At 41.2% G+C, this 20,092-nt stretch overlaps 1 protein-coding gene across 1 annotated transcript; it reads right to left on the bottom strand.

Moving 5' to 3' along the window:
- Window positions 1-2,447: 2,447 nt before the first annotated feature.
- Window positions 2,448-5,605, bottom strand: LOC111895468 (receptor-like protein kinase THESEUS 1). Its single transcript, XM_023891542.3, has one exon. It carries the CDS (start codon window positions 5,030-5,032, stop codon window positions 2,561-2,563), a length of 2,472 nt encoding a protein of 823 aa, XP_023747310.1. The 5' UTR covers window positions 5,033-5,605; the 3' UTR covers window positions 2,448-2,560.
- Window positions 5,606-20,092: the final 14,487 nt, after the last annotated feature.

The raw sequence follows: 20,092 nt of genomic DNA on the forward strand, positions 1-20,092 counted from the left end.
TATTAATTAACCATAAATATAGAGTTTAATTAGTAGAGGGGTGTATTTGACAATATATATATAAGTTATAAAAATGGAATATTATAGGAATATACTTTTTGGGGTAAAAAATAAGGTAGAAAATGGAGTAGGGTTGGAGATGAAACATTATTTACTCTATTTATGGAGGAAAAAATAAAGATGGGTTGGAGATGGTCTAAATGAAAAAGCTCCTGTAATACATTTTGGACCTTATTCCCCACATTTTGGACCTTATTCCCCTTATTGATAAAATCATGGTTATATCAACCTTTTTCCATTTTTTGTGATAAATATGATGCTTCTTAGTCAATTACTTACTAATATGTGTTTGTTTTACCACTTTATGTTAGTTTGGTCGAACCTCTTTTTTTTTTTTTTTTTTTTTTTTTAAACGGTGTTGAATGAGATACTAAAAAAAAAGTTTAACAGACCGAATGTTGAAATTATCAAATTACTTTATATGTTTCCTAAATTCAGTTTTTAACATGTTTCATAGAATGATAAGCATTTACAGATGTCGGGAGATGCTGGGAGAATGGTTGCTGAAAATAGAACACTAAAGATGTTTTCGCAGCATACTTTCATTTATTTATATTACAAGACTAGGTGTGAGCAATGTTTTAAAAACCGGTTTGAACCGGCCGGTCGAACCGGTTGGACCAATAACCGGAATAGAGAGCGGTTTAACTATCACCGGTTTTACATTGATTTCTGAACCGGATTGAACCGACCGGTTTTTAGAAAAAACCGGTTGAACCGGTTAAAACGAATAAAAACACATAAAAAAAAATATTTACATTATAAACTTTGGTGATTTTTTTCAAATCTATTTAGTTTTCTTTAAATAAAAACATATGGTAAATTTTATAGATTCTTTTGATGTGTTTGTATTCATCAAAAAAGTATATTTCGTTTCAGTATTATACTTTATTTTCTTTTTGACGTATATGAATTGATGTAAAACACTAAAACTTATGGTTAAGTGTTATTTTAATGTATTTTGATTCATCTACAACTTATTTTTATGTGTATTTTTAATGTTTGAACTTTTAAACATCAAATTTATAATTTATATATATATATATATATATATATATATATATATATATATATATATATATATATATATTTATATATGTGTGTGTGTGTGTGCGTGTAGGAATATAGAAAAAAAACATGAAAAATATAGAAACGAGTTCACTCGGCGGTTGAACCGGTTAAACCGGTTGTGAGACCCATGTATTACATGGGTTTAATTAAAAGAAATTAAATATGAAATTTTAATAATAAGAAAAAATTTGAATTTATAAGAAAAATGAGAAAAATTTTGAATTATTAAAATTAATGAGGTTTTAATATATTGAATACATTATATATATAAACATTTTCTAATAAATACCTTACATATATATTACCTTACATATTAAATGTGAAATTTTAATTTAATAAAATGAAAAATACAATAAATGACAATTGAAAAATAGAAAATCTAAAAATTCTAGAAAATGTCATGTGTCCAAATGAAAGAGAAGAGGACATGTGACAAAAAAAAACCTTCATTTATTAGAGTAGATTTTTTTTTAACAGGAAATCTGGTCAAACTGTTGCCATCATCATCCTACACAATTATTATTTTTTTAAAATAGCTACAGCTCATGTTAAGGTAAAAAAAACACATCTATATATTATGAAAAAAAAAATTAGACTTATCCAACTATCTCATTTACTCAATCAGGTTGCTATTTTTTTTTGGTAAAGTAGAATCTTGACAACCAACACTCATTATTCATAAGGCTGTGATAAACGAATAAATGAAAATACATTGCTATTTTTTATATGTAACCCTTTCTTTATTTAGTATTTATTTATTTATTTTTCATTTCAGGTGGTGACGGCAAGTTTTTTACCAAATACTAGTAATTTGTAATTGATTTCCCTGATAATACACATGGTTGATCAAATGGTTACCTATTAAATCAAGAAGTTCTTTATGCATGTACTGTACATTGCGTTCTACTTTCTTTTAACTAAGAAGGTTGATGGTGGTATTGAACTATTGATGTTGTTTTGGTAGACACTAATACAGAATAGAAATGTACTTCAGATAATAGTAAATGCATGAAACACAGGAACATACACACAAAACTAACACTTTCCACCCCACACAATGTGCGGGAAACCTTTCTAGTTAGTATTATAACAAATCTGGATATTTTAACATTTAACCAACTTGTAATCCAAATTTTACAATTTCAAACAATAAACCACACTCACTCTTTATCTTCTCCATCCATTATTCCATTTTGTTATCTTATTTCGATTATAATTTTTAAAACGCATAACAAAACATAACATGCCATCAATTTATATTGTTATTTAACAAGTGCATATTTAAAATAAAATAAAAAAATTAACACGGCATAGACTTCATATAAAGCACTTTGTTCATTTTCAATATTAGGTATTCGAATTCACCATTACATACCAGGAATGAAACATTAATCAACCATATAAACTTCACAATTGATGATCGATTCAATCATCTTCCTCGTGGATGCACAATCTGAGAAAACACATTACCTATCGAACCATCTTCGCCATGATTAGCTCTCCTAAACTCATCCCCATCAATCATACTCACACTATTATCAAATCCTTCAAGTGGATTCAACATGATCCCCTCAATATGATTCATACTGTTATCTTCCACCTCCACAAGAGCCGAAGTCTCTTCAAGCTGCAATGCATACTCCAGATTCCACAAAACATCACCCATCGAAGGCCTATCAACACCGTATTCCTCCAAACATTTCTCCAGAGTCTCACCATATTTCTTCAACGATGAAGAATTCACCTTCCCCACAAGTTTGTCATCCATAATTTGATCCAATTTCCCATCTTTTTGCCATTTTAGACCCCATTCGGCTATGTTCACTTGATCTCTCGGAAGAACAGGGTTCAAAGCCGGCCTTGCACACAGAACCTCAATCAAAACAACCCCAAACGAATAAACATCGGATTTCTCGGTCAACTGCTGTCGTCGGAAGTATTCCGGATCAAGATATCCGAAACTACCCTTCACAGCAGTGCTGACATGAGTCTGATCGATGGCGGGACCCGCCTTCGACAACCCAAAGTCGGCAACTTTTGCAACGAAATTTTCGTCCAAAAGAATATTGGTTGTCTTCACATCACGGTGGATCACACTCTGTGATGCACCTGTGTGAAGATAATGTAGGCCCCTCGCGGCCCCGATACAGATCTCCAGTCGTTGTTTCCATGACAACGACGGGAGATCTGTACCATACAAATGGCTCCTGAGAGGGCCATTTGCCATGAACTCGTATACGAGAATCATTTCGGATCGTTCGTCACAGTGACCGATGAGTGAAACGAGATGACGGTGTCGGAGCTTTGATAACATATCGATTTCAGTCCGAAACTCCACGAGACCTTGTTCGGATCGTGGGTTTCCCCGTTTAATCGCAACAAGTGTACCATCTTCCATTGTTCCCTTGTAAACCCGCCCGAAACCACCAACTCCAAGTAGCAACTTTTCATTGAATTTATTAGTTGCGTCCATGATTTCTTGAAAACTAAAGGTTTTTCCAAGATTACATGAAGGTATAGAAATTGTTGACATCTTTGTCATGGTGATTGAATGTGGAAGCCATGGTTTCGTATGAACAGGTTTGGACCCACGACCCGAAACCCAACAATAACACAACCCGGAAAAAATCACCGCCAAAGCTGCCCCAAGAACCGCCACTATCACCACCACCATTTTCCTCTTCTTGTTCGCCTGAGAAACAACCAGATTCGCCACCGGATCAACCCCATCAAAGCTTTTTGCTCCATTGCTGATCTTTAAAACTTCAAGACCATTCAAGATCGCATTTGGGTCTTCTGAATCGGTTTCTGGCCCCACACTAACAGATAAAGTATTCGAATCTGTTGAAACTGTGACAAAATCTTTGTAAACAGGCACATCCAGGTTTCCAGTGAAGCTTGATAAATCCAGATCGGAAAAAGCATTATCAGAATTTATATACAGATTGAAAACAAGAGTATCCAAAGACGTGCTCACGATATCACAGAAATGGACACGAACAAAATACATGAAATCAGGATCAACGGGAAGAACCCAAGTGATGTTAAAGTTCAAATTCGCGACTTTTGCATCTCCCAATGTTTGACCCGTTGCATACACCCAATTCGGTGCAATTTCAGGCGTTAAATTTTCTGGGTACTTCACGAGTGAAGGATTTATGGAGACATTTGCAGCCGAGCTATTAACATGAAGATACTGCTCATCATTCTCCCAAATTCTTCCTAAAGTATCGTTTTGTGGTGTCAATTTTGGGCCACCCATGTTTAATCGATAAACGGTTTCAAACGCGAGTTCTGAAAGCCCGGTAATTGGGGCGGATTGGGACAATTTTGTCGCTTGATCAGGGATTAATTCATCAGGGATTGAAACGACTTCGATTGCATTAATGAATGCAATTGAATTGTTTGATGGGATAAAGTTAAGAAGCAATGTGTTAGAAGTGACATTGATGGAATACTCTTTTGAGATGAATTTAGAGCCGGTGAAGCTTCTGAAACTGTAACTGTTCAAGAGGACGAAGTTTTCTGTAACTACAGTGAATGAAGATGAAGTAAGGTTGTGGTCTGGAATCGGGTAAAAATAGAGTCGGATCCAATGTCGACCTTGTTTTCGGATATTGAATATGTAGGTTGAAATGGCAGTGAAAACTCGTGCAGATTGGTGAATTGGTAATGGAACTGCTGATTTCGATTGGATAAAGTATGAATCTTGTTCGGTTTTTAGGGAAAATGATGATTGAATTGAATCAGGGAGATAAATTTGGCCAAGAAATGTGATGTTTTTTGAAGAACCACAAGCAATTAAGTAGTTATCAGGAGGAATGAATGAAGCAGATGATGAGTGATGAAGATATAAAGATATAAGAACAATAACAGAAGATACCCAATTCACAACACGCATTTTTTCTTGATAAATCGCCAAAATTAATAGAAAATAGAAGAAGCTAATTGCACCTTAATGAATCAAGATTCATGATAATGAGCAGTTGGGAACCCCAAATTGTCGCAAAAAAGAAGGTAATTGGACCTTAAAGACTCAAGATTCATGAAACAAAGCAATTGGGTGATCCAATCTGGTACCCAAAAAGCAAAAAAATTGAAGAGAGAAATGTCGAATTCCTGCAAACCTAAAGAACCCCAGAAATATTTATGTTGAATCGTAGAAGTAGGGTTTGAATTGGATGAAGGGGAGTTGAAGTGAAGAGAGAAAAACCAAAACCTCAGTAGGATGTGAAGATGCCATGAAAACTCCATTATAAAGGTGGAAGTGGACACAGCTCTTTCCAGGCTGCCAAAAGAACTGGCTTGAATGGACCCACAATCAAACTGGAAAGAATCAAGATGAAAATATAACTCAGTTCGATTCAATCTCAAACAGCTGGTGTCAAATGATTTACGAGTAATTTCATTTATTTCATGAGTAGCGTATCTTTGATTTGGGTCAGTGTTGCAGAAAGCACCATGAAAGTTCTGCAACTGAGCTGTGTTTTCTTTTTATTCTTTTTTAGTTTTTTCATTTTATTATTATTATATTATTATAAGATCACTTTGCTTAGCTATATTTAAAGTTTATTTATTATGTTAAGTCAAAGCTATTTTCAAAGAGTCAAGAATTTTAGAGGATGATTTACTATTGTGTACATCTTTTGTTATTAAATGATTTTTTCAATATTATGTATTATTATTTTTCTGATTATTTATAAATTAGCGTTATAATCGGGTATTATTGGCAATATCGATTATCTTATTTATTTAAAAAATAGATGAAATGTTAATTAATATATGTTGTTGATTTCATGATTTGAGATGGTAATGTATTATATTATAGAGTAAAATGATCCATATTGTTTGGGATAATTTGTATGTTTGGTCCCCGACTAATTTTTTTTTTACTTGAAAGGTATCTACTATTTGTTTTTGTTGCGTGTTTGGTCCCTAAGATAACTAAAACGACCATATACATTTTCTTATTTGTTTAATTTATTTGTTATTTATTTAATATTTAAATTATTAAAAAGTATCATGGGACCCACACCTTCCTCTCCCCTTCTAAACCCGATATATCTTTCTTCTTACTCATCCCTAAATCATCCCTAAATCATTGGAGTGGCATGGAAGATTATAGCAACCGGAAACCACCATAACCACCAAAAATCACCATAGTCGCCTAGATTCTCCTCCATCGACAGCCTCTCACCATCACCTTCCAACATATATAATTCACCCTCTTGTTTCCCCTGCATCTAACCTTAACATCTTCCCTATCATATTCTTCCTCCGACGATCAACAGTCGAAGGTTCTCCTTCCCTGGCATCTTCTCATTTTCGTCCTTATAACTCATATATAAGTTGAAGATATATCTAGGGTTTTGATTAAAAGAAGATTTTGATACCCATTTTTCATTCTTGTAAACCACCTGTAACATGAATTCTAAATTCTAATGCAGCTTCTGAATTCTGATGCAGTTGGTTCTTTAGAAAAGCCATCAGAAACTTCGATCTAGGGTTTTGATTTCACAATGGCATCTTTAGGTGGTCTACGAATCATTCAATGAACTTGAGTGAGAATGAGGAAGCTAAGGCCGATATTTTGATATCTTGTTTTTTTGCATCTTGATTTCAAAAGGGGAAATGGTAGTCTGATGGTTTTTTGGCCCAACGAAATTCCTTATCAATGATTGCTCCCCTTTCATCCTATATGTGACCTAGAAGTATGGCACCATGTTCGGATCTATTCCTGGAGATTCTCAATTTGGTTTCTCCACCATCACTATTATGATTCTTTGGGATAGGTTTCATGATTGTTCTTGATTTTGGTTTAATTTGGTGTTGATTACATGTTTTGATTTTAATTATCTGGTTTGTATTTTGTTTTGATTCATCAGCTTTGTTCTTGATTCTAGATTTGTTTTCAGGAATCTAACCATGGTTGCTGGTGGTTAGCGGTGGATGGCGGTTGTTTTAGCAGGCAAGGAGGAGGTGGTTATTGTTGGTCGTTGGTTAGTTTAGGGGTGGAGGGTAGGTTTAAATCTTGTGGTGGCATAAATGGTGGTAGTTAACTCTGGTGGCATACTCCGACAAATAGAAATTAGATGGAAGACTGAGTATTAGATTAATCATAAATATACAATAATAAATTAAAATAAATACATAAACATTAAAATTAATTAAAAAGAAATTAATAAAGACGTAATAGAGTTTTTAGGTAAGATAGGGATCAATCACACAACAAAAACAAACAGTAGGAGCCTTCCGAGTTAAAAAAATAAGTTAGGAACCAAAAAAGTAAATTACCCAAACCATATGAACCATTTATTGGATTAGGTGTCTAAGCCAATAACTAAATTAGTATAATCTTGAATTATTAGCAAAGTTTTTTTGGGTTTCCCTCAAACCTAGTAATTGTGTAGGATGACTTTTAGAAAGAGAGACTGATTTATTAATTTATTATGAGATTAATAAATTAATTAGAAGTTAAAATGAATTTATTAATATGTTATGAAAGTAATATATTACTTATAAATCATATTATATAATTAATAATTAATTAGAAATTAATTAGAATTCATTTTGGGATTACTTGGATTAATTAAAAATACATGGACTATTTGGTTATTTGTTGAAAGTTGAAGCAGGAAGGCTCTAGAACCCCATGGAATGCAGTGGACAAAAATTAGCTAGTGTAACATCCGGTTTCGAATCGTTTATTATTCAGTGTCGTGGCCTGTTTATTGGTTATCATAAGTGTAACACCCCATTTATTAAATAAATAAATAGACAAATTAATGAATAATTTGTAGCCCTAAAATCAATAATAATATAGCAAGGTGTGGCTCTCGAGGAGTTAACTGTCACAACTTTAGAAGTTGGGGGTTAAAAGTGTAAGTTCTGGATTGGTTTTGTAAATAATTATGAAGGCAGGGAGTACTTGGTAAATTATTGGGACTTAATTTGAAGAGATTTTGGAGGCTAAGGGCCTGAATGGTAGCTGTTGGACTAAATATGAATGGAATTATGGGAGAAGTGGTATGAAGAGTAAATTATGGACTTTGTTTGAAAAGAATCTTATGGGGAGGGACCATTTTTGTCATTATGGAATGAAGTTTAAAAGGGTGTCGGGTATATAACCGTCCCATAACCCTAACCCTAGGAGCCCTTATTTAGCCGCCACCCACCTTATATCCCCTCTATCCGGCCGCCACTTCCAGCTTCCTCGTCACCACCTTGCAACACCGAAGCCACCACCGCGAACCTGTGCTGTCGTCGGGGTCTCGTCATTGCCATCACCGCCATGCGACTGTTTCACCGTCGGCTGTTGTCGTCGTCGCACATGACCCTGCAGCCACCTCCTTATCTGCCGAAGCCGGAGTACCTGTCACCGCCACCGCTGTGAGAGGCGGAACCACTGATAGCTTCATTTTATTTACTTCTTTTTATAGTTTTTTTAGCACATTCCATCTTATTTTAGTCAATCTTCATGCATATTTTCTTTTTTTGTCATTTTTCTCCTTCACCGGGTACTTTCTAGTTTTTGAGCTTAATTGCAGGATTTTCCGATGACTATTTGTTATTGGAGGCTTAGAAGGATGCGGGACTCATGGAGGCATGTGATTTGCTTGCGGACTTGAAGTAGTGCGATTGGGCTAGGTGCTTGCGTAAAAGAAGAAATCAATTTGGATCTAATTTATGGGCAAAGATGATGATGAGACGGCGCGGAATCGAGCTACGAAATTGGAGGAGTGTTGGATCAATTTTTAGAAGGCTTTGGAATGGCAAATGGGTCTTAAAGAGTTATGATTATGGGCTGAAGTTGAAGAAATGAAGATTGGGCTTAAATGCATGTTAAATGGCCCAACTCTCATATTCAGCGCGACCCACGCGGTCCGCGTGGATCCATACGCGGTCCGCGTGAATTGTGCTGAGTTGTTTCCGGGTTTTGACTTGTTGACTCTATTTGTGGAAGTTTGGTGGGTAGCTTTTGGTCTCTTTTTGAATCCGGAAATTGACCCTCTTTAGCTGGAGATTGGAGGCTCATTTGAGTGGGGAACTTGAAGAACACATTCCATTTTTTTCTCTCTAAGAAGTTTTGGGAAGATTTGAAGAATATTTGGAAGATTAGTGTAATTTCCTTACATCTTGCATCTAAGACAATGTTTGGTATCTCTAATCCCTCTTGTTTTTGTTTAATCTTAGCCATGCTTGGCTAGATTTTCATTTGGTTGACTTGGATGTAATTGCTTGAATGTTTTGGTTATTTTGAAGAACTCCATGAACTTGCGTTGAATATTTATGATTATATTTTCTATGAAAAATTCCTTCATGTTTATATATCTCTAGTCATGAATATTGATATATGAATGTTATCTTTGTTGGTTAAATTCTTGAATAAGTAATAGGTCTTCAATTTAACAAGCAACAATTAGTTTAAATGTTTGTTTTCATTTCATTTAGACTAAAAAAATATTTTCTCCATAGTGGTAATGAAAGCAATAGATTACTCTATGGATTTGGTGACTCTTAAAACCTAATGCTAATTGATTTTCACAAAATTACATGCTTCATTAGTTTTGTGACTTTGATTTAGGAAATGTGCTATGAGCTTCTCTAGTCATTTTAATACAAAAGAAGAGTTGAGGCAAGTTATGCTTATAAATTGCTATAGCCAAGTTAGATTTTAAACACAAGTATTGCACCTTGGTATTCTCATGATTATTTAACCAAATGTTCAAGTGATGAAAGTCCAAAGTCAACCATCTTTCTCTTATTGATTTTACATCAAACTCTTATTTTTGTTGCAATTGTCCATTTAAATCATAGTTAATTCTAGTTTGTTTCAAGTATTTCAAAACATCAAACACCCCCATTTTCAATTTATTGTCATATTCCAAGTATTTTTACAAAGAGATTTCTCATAGAGTTATAAATTGAACCAGTCTCCGTGGATTCGGCCCCTTTACCACTATACACTATTTTAGTGTGTGATATTTAGGGTTATTATTTGTGTTGGCCTCGACAACCACCAACCACCAGTCAAAGGTCGTCGTCGCCACTGGTGAAGAAACTAGATGCAATCCCGACATAGGTTAGGTGTAACAACCCAAATTTCAAGCCCGAAAATTTGATTTTTAAATTAACAATACCATAAACATTTTTACCAAATATTGTCGAATAAACAACACGTCACAAAATCATATTGTTGTGTCCCAAACCCTAATGTCAAAAGTAATAAAAATCAGAGTACAATCCCAAAAACTCCTTGCGGAAAACCATGTGTGCGTGTGATCCATTGCTACACCGCCGACTCTTTCCCCTTCGACAAAGAGGTACCTGAAAACAAAACCAAAACTGTAAGCACGAAGCTTAGTGAGATCCCCCATCATACCACATACCATACAATATCGTCGATATCTTTCAACCGGTAACCTACATCGGTATCTTTCAACCGGTAACCAACATTGGTATCTTTCAACCGGTAACAAACACCGGTATCTTTCAACCGGTAACCAACATCGGTGTCTTTCAACTGGTAATCAACATCGGTATCTTTCAACCGGTATCTGGGGACTATTTCACCCCCTACCACTAGCATACAATCTACAGATATAACATACAGTCAGGCATATTCGGGTACTGACCTACCCTTGGGTCCTACGGACAACTGTTAGGGAAACTAATCCCTACTATACACATAACATATCATCCAAATAAATCTCATAACCAACACATAACCAGACCAAGATAATTATCACAAAGATCATTATCTTCTAAATACCCCTTTTTGGTGGGCCGGCATTGTGGCCTTAGACCCACCCCTACGTGAAGGTAACTCACCTCAATGTTGTGCAGTGTTTGAATTCTCCTTGGCGCACAAGTCGACTCCCTTCGACTCCCTGATCCCTACACGACGACCTTCAGGTCAACACACAGCAAGTAAAACCCTAAACAGGGTCAGCCCAAGTCCAGACAAAGTCAACTTCAAGTTGACCCGACTCGCCGAGTTGGGTCGTTAACTCGTCGAGACCCTCACACTTTACTCGTCCTCATCCATGACCCCACTCATCGAGTTGGGCTGTCAACTCGACGAGCTCTTCTCTCATATGAACATCACATGAAAACTCATCCGACTCACCGAGTTGATGAACAACTTGTCGAGTTCACCTTCATCTGATGAACAAGTTCTGTCCTCGACTCACCGAGTTGATGAACAACTCGTCGAGCTCATCTTCATCCTTAAGAAGATTGCCTTGGACTCGCCGAGTCTGTTCTAGCACTCGCCGAGTCCCATTAACTCCAGGTCTAAAATAACGTCCAATGCATTGGGTAACTCTTTCTGTCCGGTTACAAACCTTCTAACACTCAACTGGGTTCCTTTGACTCTCAACAGATATAGGGCTCAAAGCCTCGGACTCGCCGAGTCGGTCACGTCCACACTCTAAATCCTCGATTTCTGATGTACAACCTTTGATCAAAAGATAGATCCAAGCTTCTACGATAGATCTAGCACGTAAAGTTACAAACTTTACGTGCTTGCATGGGACTTTGAGCTCAAAAAGACATAAAACAAGCTCCTATGGTACATGGGACCTTTCATGGGTGCAAAAGCAACCCAAATCGGCCTACTGACTCCTTTAATGGTGTGATTCTGAAGCTTAAACCCCCAACCATGTTTGCAAACATGGTTGGCCACCAAAAATGGCTTATAAAAGCCCTAAATCTCCCCAAAGAGGGATCTAACTAATGAACGAGCAAGGTTATAGCTTTTTACCTTCAATGAGCTGCAAATGATGAACCAAACTCGAATCCTTCAGTCTTCTCTTGATCCTTCTATGCTCTTCCTTCTTCCTTGTGGTCAAAACCCACAAAAATCACTCAAAAGCCTTAGATCTTGCACCAAAACACTTAGGGTTTGCTATGGAGGGTTTCTGGGAGCATAAAGGGGTGATGGAGGCTGTATAATATTGTTTAAATAGAGTGCAAACCCTCAGATTAGGGTTTTGTCCAAACAGCATCTACTCGCCGAGTCCGGGACCCGACTCGTCGAGTCCATCACTTAAATCTTACGTCCTGTCCCGCTTCTACTCGGCGAGTTGGTCCTTCAACTCACCGAGTCCAAGGCCAAAAATGCAAAATAATTAGAAAGAAATATGTACCAAGAACCAGGTGCTACAAATCTCCCCCCACTTATTTTAGACTTCGTCCTCGAAGTCTGTTGCTCGATCCTGAAGCAGCTCTGGGTAGTGCTCCATCATCTTGTCCACCGGCTCCCAAGTCCATTCTGAGCCCTTCCGGTGCTGCCATTGCACCTTCACGAGTTCCACTCTCTTGTTCCTTAGATGCTTCGACTTCCGGTCGAGGATCGCCACAGGTCGCTCAATGTAGTTCAGGCTGCCGTCAATCTGAATGTCCTCCAAGGGCACCACTGCTGAGTTGTCCACCAGGCACTTTCGCAGCTGGGACACGTGGAAAGTGTTGTGGATCTGACTGAGTTCAGCTGGAAGATCCAACCTATACGCCACCTTGCCCACCCGGGCTATAACCCTAAACGGTCCAATGTACCTTGGTCCCAACTTGCCCCGTTTTCTGAATCGGATAACGCCCTTCCGTGGCGACACCTTCAGGAGGACCATATCCCCGACCTGGAATTCCAGGTCTGATCAGCGCTTATCGGCATAACTTTTCTACCGACTCTGAGCAGTCTGAAGCCTGCTCCGGGCCTGCTGAATCCTTTCTGTCGTCTTGAGCACCACTTCGGTGCTCCCCATGACCCTCTGGCCAACCTCACCCCAACATATCGGGGTTCTGCACTTCCTCCCATATAACATCTCGAAGGGAGGACGATCAATACTCGCATGATAGCTATTATTATACGAGAACTCCGCCAACGGAAGGTAGGTATCCCAGCTACCTCCGAAGTCTAAAACACATGCTCGCAGCATATCCTCCACATTCTGGATGGTCCGCTCGCTCTGACCATCTGTCTGAGGGTGAAAGGCGGTGCTAAAATGCAGACGAGTACCCAAATCATCGTGAAATTTCTTCCAAAACCTGGAAGTGAACCGCACATCTCTGTCCGAAATCACCGACACTGGCACCCCGTGCCGTGCCACCACCTCCCTGATATAGATGTCGACCAGCTTCTCAGCCGAGATGCCTTCCTGAATCGGAATAAAATGAGCGCTCTTGGTCAATCGGTCGACGATGACCCAAATCGAATTCACCCCTCGCGCGGTCCTGGGAAGCTTTGTGATAAAATCCATCGTAATGTCCTCCTATTTCCACAGTGGAATGTCTAACGGCTACATCTTTCCGTGTGGCCTCTGGTGCTCGGTCTTGACCTTCCTACAGGTCAAGCACCGCTCCACGTACCATGCTACATCCCGTTTCATGCAGGGCCACCAATAGTCCATGCGAAAATCTCTATACATCTTCGTTGCCCCGGGATGAATGGAGAATCGAGATTTGTGCGCCTCCTCCATCAGAACCTGGCGCACACCCCTGAGGTACGGCACCCACACCCTACAGTGTAGTGTCAATAACCCTCGGCTGTCATAATCGAAGGAGGAAACCTACCCCACAATCCGCTCGCTCTTCCAATGTTCCTCCTTCATGGCCTCCTTTTGAGCCTCCCGAATCTGCTCCAAAAGCGGAGACACCACTGTCATCCTCGGACAGATATCCCTGATCGGTGCTGTCTTGCGGCTAAGCGCTTCGGCCACCACATTGGCCTTTCCTGGATGGTAAAGGATCTCGCAATCATAATCCTTTACCACATCAAGCCACCGACGCTACCACATATTCAGATTTGGCTGATCCATGAGGTACCTCAAGCTCTTGTGGTCCATGTAAACCATACAGCGAACCCCATAGAGGTAATGACGCCAAATCTTGAGGGCGAACACAACAGCCCCTAGCTCCAAATCATGCGTCGGGTGGTTCGCCTCGTAAGGCTTCAGCTGCCTCGAAGCGTAAGCAATGACATGACCTCTTTGCATCAATAATGCGCCCAAACCAGAGATGGACGCATCGCGGTACACAACAAAATCCTTCATACCCTCCGGCAGGGCTAAGATTGGCGCCTCGCACAATCGCTGCCTCAAAATCTCAAATGCAGCCTGCTGCTCAGGCCCCCAACGGAAAACCACGGCCTTCCTTGTTAGTCTGGTCAGGGGCACGACTATCTTAGAGAAATCTAGGACGAATCTCCGATAGTAGCCGGCTAATCCTCGGAAACTCTGAATCTCAAATGGAGACTTCGGAACCTCCCACCTCATCACGGCCTCCACCTTGGCCGGATCTACCGAAATCCCGTTCTAGTTGACAAGGTGCCCAAGAAACTGCACCTTGCGCAACGAAAACTCACACTTGGAGAACTTAGCATACAATTTCTCCCTCCTCAAGGTCTCCAGAATCTCTCGCAGATGCTCCTCGTGCTCCCTCTGCGTCTTGGAATAAACCAAGATATCATCAATAAACATTATCACCGACCGGTCTAACATCGGTCTACACACGCGGTTCATGAGGTCCATGAACGCGGCAGGAGCATTGGTGAGCCTGAAAGGCATCACCAAGAACTCGTAGTGACCATAGCGCGTACGGAACGCAATCTTCTGTACATCCTCCTCTCGAACCCTCATCTGATGGTACCCTGAATGCAAATCGATCTTGGAGAACCAAGAGGCTCCCTGAAGCTGGTCAAAGAGGTCATCAATCCTCGGGAGTGGGTAACGGTTCTTCACCGTTACCTTATTCAGCTCCCGATAATCTATACACATCCGATGCGACCCGTCCTTTTTCTTCACAAACAGAATCGGGGCTCCCCAGGTTGAACTGCTCAGTCTAATGAACCCCTTGTGTAACAGCTCCTACGGCTGTGTAGATAGCTCCTGCATCTCAGGAGGAGCCAACCGATACGGTGCCTTGGCTATCGGAGCCGCACCAGGGATTAGGTCGATCCGGAACTCCACCTGTCTCTCCGGAGGTATCCCATGCAACTCTTCGGGGAATAAGTCCGTAAACTCTCGTACCACGGGCACATCGTCCACCGTTGCCCTTCCCTTTTCCCGAGTATCCATAACATAGGTGACATAACCTGCGCAACCCTGCTGGAGGTAGCGCCTAGCCCTCGCTGCCGAACATAAGGTTGGCCCTTGCTGTGGCCTTTCGCCCTGAACCACCAGCTCTCCCCCACTAGGGGTCCTGATCCGCACTGACTACTGCGTGCAGTCGATCACTGCCTCATTGGGGCTCAGCCAGTCCATACCAATAATGACCTTGTTCCCCTGTAAAGGTATGGGAACCAAGTCCACCAGATAACGTTCCTCGAACAGCCTCAAAACACAATCATGGTAGACCTCTGACGCTCGTACTGACCGGCCATCCGTAATTTCGACCTCTAAAGGGCAATCCAACATGCCTGAAGACTCATGAAACTTCTTGCTCAGTGCAAGAGAGACAAATGATCGGGTGGCACCCGTATCAAACAACACTTGAACTGGGATACCGTTCACATGGAACGACCCTAAGCAAGGCACATAATATATCAAAATCACAGCGAGATAACATAAAAGCATAAAATAAGAATTCATACCCGTCACCACATCGGGTGCAGCGCGTGCCTCCTTGGCAGTCAGCTGAAATGCTCGGCTCCGAACCACAGGAGCCTCCACCTTGGCCTTCCGACCATCCACAACCTGTGTTGTCGCTGAAGTCGGCGCCACCGCCGGCGCTGCTGCTGCTGCTGTCGTCAATCTAGGGCAATTGGCCTTTTATGGCCCTTCTGATTGCAATGAAAGCAAATCAGGTCAGATATCTGAATCGTAGGAGTAGAGGCAGTACAATCTCTGCCAAAATGTCCAACCTTGCCACACTTATAGCAGCCTGAACCCGGTCCAGTGCGACAAGCTCCCTCGTGTGACCGACCGCATTTCCCACAGCGGTCCCGCCCTGACTGGCCTTTCGGCCTACCATCGGATCCCTTGGGCTTCTTCCCCGAAGCCCCCATTGTCAGCCCTACCGCTGCCTTCCTCTTCCGGATGTGCTCTAGATCAATCTCCCTTTCCCTAGCCCTGGCAATCATGGAATCCAGGGTAGGGCAGGCTGAGAAACTGACATGCTCCCGGATGTCAGCTTGTAGCATGTCATGGTAGCGGGTCCTCTTCATGTCCTCATCACCCGCATACTGGGGCACCAGCAATGCCCTCTCCCGGAACTTGGCGGTGATCTCCGCCACAGTCTCCGTAGTCTGTCTCATATCCAAAAACTCCCTGGCCAGCTGCTGAATCTCCACAGCTGGCGCAAACTCCGCCCTGAATCTGGCCACAAAGTCTGACCAGGTCATAGCCTCAACAGCCGAGGCTCCCAGAGAGTCACCAACCGACTCCCACCAATCTCTGGCCCTGTCTCTCAAACATCCTGCAGCGAAACGGGCCTTCCACCCTTCCGGGAAGAAGCTCGTCAGCTGCGCAGACTCGATGTCTGCGAGCCATCTCCTAGCAGCAATGGGGTCCTTCACCCCATGGAAATCTGGCGCACCACTCCCTCTGAAGTCGTTAAAGGACAGTGTGCGTGGCCCTGACTGGCTGGTCGCCATGTCACTCCTGAACGCCTTGAGGCATTCCTCCATCAGCTCAATGATCCCTTCCTTGATCGACCCGAAGATAACCAGCATCGCATCAAGGATACCCCTCGTGATCTCGGACGCGATGAACTCACGTAACCCATCATCCACTTGCTCGGATCCTGCGCCCGAGCTCAATCCTGAACCGGATCTTGAACCTCCTGCTCCATGTCACGTGACCACCATTCTGAAAATAAACATACGACTGTCAGGGTCACATATACCTTTTAGAGGTCCCACACACTTTCCAAGTTTCCAGGTTCCATCTAGGCCCTCCTTGATTCGAGTACGGGTCCTCTACTTTCAGTAGTACGGGCCCATACTACCTTCCACATCTACCCGTACTTTCCTCAAGGATTGCTTCGACTTCGCCAAGTCCCTTTTTCTGATACCCTTTTCACTGATCTCATCCTAGGCTTCCCTAGGGCACTCTCCGACCTACTCTCCGCCATCAACTGCACTAGGAGTCCCCACCATTTCCCCTTAACTAGCTTGCGGATACTGTTACATATTTGTTCCTTAGTTAGTTGAAGTTGGTCAGAACCCCCATAGAACAAAGCAAGCAACATTCGTGCATTGAGTAACCAAACCAGGCATAACCTACACAGGCCATCCTATGGTTGACTAATCAGTCCTAGCATACAACTCATATAATAGGCACATAAGGCATCCTTCCTAGATCCTTAGTCCTAACTAGCATGCAATTCTCTAAATCAAATAGCAGGCAGACAAGGCATCTTCCTATATCCTTAGTCCTATTCTAGCATGCAGTTCTACGAATCAAACCATATAACATAACATAATAAGTATGGGTATCTTGGGGAAAACTTACTTGAGCCCGACCGGTCGCACGCATCACACACTTCGTCTTTTAAATTTCTCAATTTAAATTTTAGAAAACCATTTTCCTTGTAAAAATCTTTTAGTCCCTCGGTTTGAGTCCAAACACCCCCGAGGGTGCGTCCGAATCCCTCAAACCAGGGCTCTGATACCAACTTGTAACAACCCAAATTTCAAGCCCGAAATATTAATTTTTAAATTAACAATTCCATAAACATTTTTAACAAATATTGTCGAATAAACAACACGTCACAAAATCATATTGTTGTGTCCCAAACCATAATGTCAAAAGTAATAAAAATCAGAGTACAGTCCCAGAAACTCCTTGCGGAAAACCATGCGTGCGTGTGATGCGCTGCTACACTGCCGACTCTTTCCCTTCGACGAAGAGGTACCTGAAACCAAAACCAAAACTGTAAGCACGAAGCTTAGTGAGTCCCCCCATGATACCACATACCATAAAACATCGTCGATATCTTTCAACCGGTAACCTACATCGGTATCTTTCAACCGGTAACCAACATCGGTATCTTTCAACCGGTAACAAACATCGGTATCTTTCAACCGGTAACCAACATCGATGTCTTTCAACCGGTAATCAACATCGGTATCTTTCAACCGGTATCCGACATCGGTATCTTTTAACCGGTATCTGGGGACTATTTCACCCCTACCACTAGCATACAATCTACAGATATAACATACAGTCAGGCATATTCGGGTACTGACCTACCCTTGGGTCCTATGGACAACTGTTAGAGAACTAATCCATACTATACACATAACATATCATCCAAATAAATCTCATAACCAACACATAACCAGACCAACATAATTATCACAAAGAGCATTATCTTCTAAATACCCCTTTTTGGTGGGCCGGCATTGTGGCCTTAGACCCACCCCTACATGAAGGTAACTCACCTCAATGTTGTGCATTGTTTGAATTCTCCTTGGCTCACAAGTCGACTCCCTTCGACTCCCCGATCCCTACACGACGACCTTCAGGTCAACACACAACAAGTACAACCCTAAACAGGGTCAGCCCAAGTCCAGACAAAGTCAACTTCAAGTTGACCCTACTCGCCGAGTTGGGCCGTCAACTCGCCGAGTCCCTCACCCTTTACTCGTCCTCATCCATGACCCCACTCGTCGAGTTGGGCCGTCAACTCGAAGAGTTCTTCTCTCATATGAACATCACATGAAAACTCATCCGACTTGCCAAGTTGATGTACAACTTGTCGAGTTCACCTTCATTTGATGAACAAGTTATGTCCTCGACTCGCCGAGTTGATGAACAACTCGTCGAGCTCATCTTCATCCTTAAGAAGATTGCCTTGGACTCGTCGAGTTTGTTCTAGCACTTGCCGAGTCCCATTAACTCCAGGTCTAAAATCACGTCCAATGCATTGGGTAACTCTTTATGTCCGGTTACAAACCTTCTAACACTCAACTGGGTTCCTTTGACTCTCAACAGATATAGGGCTCAAAGCCTTGGAATCGTCGAGTCCAAGAACGGACTCGCCGACTCGGTCACGTCCGCACTCTAAATCCTCGATTTATGATGTACAACCTTTGATCAAAAGATAGATCCAAGCTTCTACGATCGATCTAGCAAGTAAAGTTACAAACTTTACGTGCTTGCATGGGACGTTGAGCTCAAAAAGACATAAAACAAGCTCCTATGGTACATGGGACCTTTCATGGGTGCAAAAGCAACCCAAATCATCCTAGTGACTCCTTTAATGGTGTGATTCTAAAGCTTAAACCCCCAACCATGTTTGCAAACATGGTTGGCCACCAAAAATGGCTTATAAAAGCCCTAAATCTCCCCAAAGAGGGATCTAACTAATGAACGAGCAAGGTTATAGCTTTTTACCTTCAATGAGCTGCAAATGATGAACCAAACTCGAATCCTTCAGTCTTCTCTTGATCCTTCTATGCTCTTCCTTCTTCCTTGTGGTCAAAACCCACAAAAATCACTCAAAAGCCTTAGATCTTGCACCAAAACACTTAGGGTTTACTATGGAGGGTTTCTGGGAGCATAAAGGGGCGATGGAGGCTATATAAGATTGTTTAAATAGGGTGCAAACCCTCATATTATGGTTTTGTCCAAACAGCATCTACTCGCCGAGTCTGGGACCCGACTCGTCGAGTCCATCACTTAAATCCCGTGTCCCGTCCCGCTTCTACTCGGCGAGTTGTTCCTTCAACTCGCCGATTCCAACGCTAAAAATGCAAAATACTTAGAAAGAAATATGTACCAAGAACCAGGTGCTACATTTGGGTTTAGAAAACCCTAATTTTGGATTTATTGGTTTGGGCTTATCGGGACCCATGTTTGGGGTCATTGGAATTGAATTATGAATTACACCTGATCACACCATGTGATTTATCTAGTAGAGTGATGGACTTAATAGATTAAGTCCTTAATGGGCTAAGTAAGAAAGACTTAACCCTAATCGTCATTTTATGTGAAAACCCTAATTTTTATTGGGCCTTGAT

This window comes from Lactuca sativa, chromosome 9 (genome assembly GCF_002870075.4).
Source record: "Lactuca sativa cultivar Salinas chromosome 9, Lsat_Salinas_v11, whole genome shotgun sequence".
Lineage (NCBI taxonomy): Eukaryota > Viridiplantae > Streptophyta > Magnoliopsida > Asterales > Asteraceae > Lactuca > Lactuca sativa.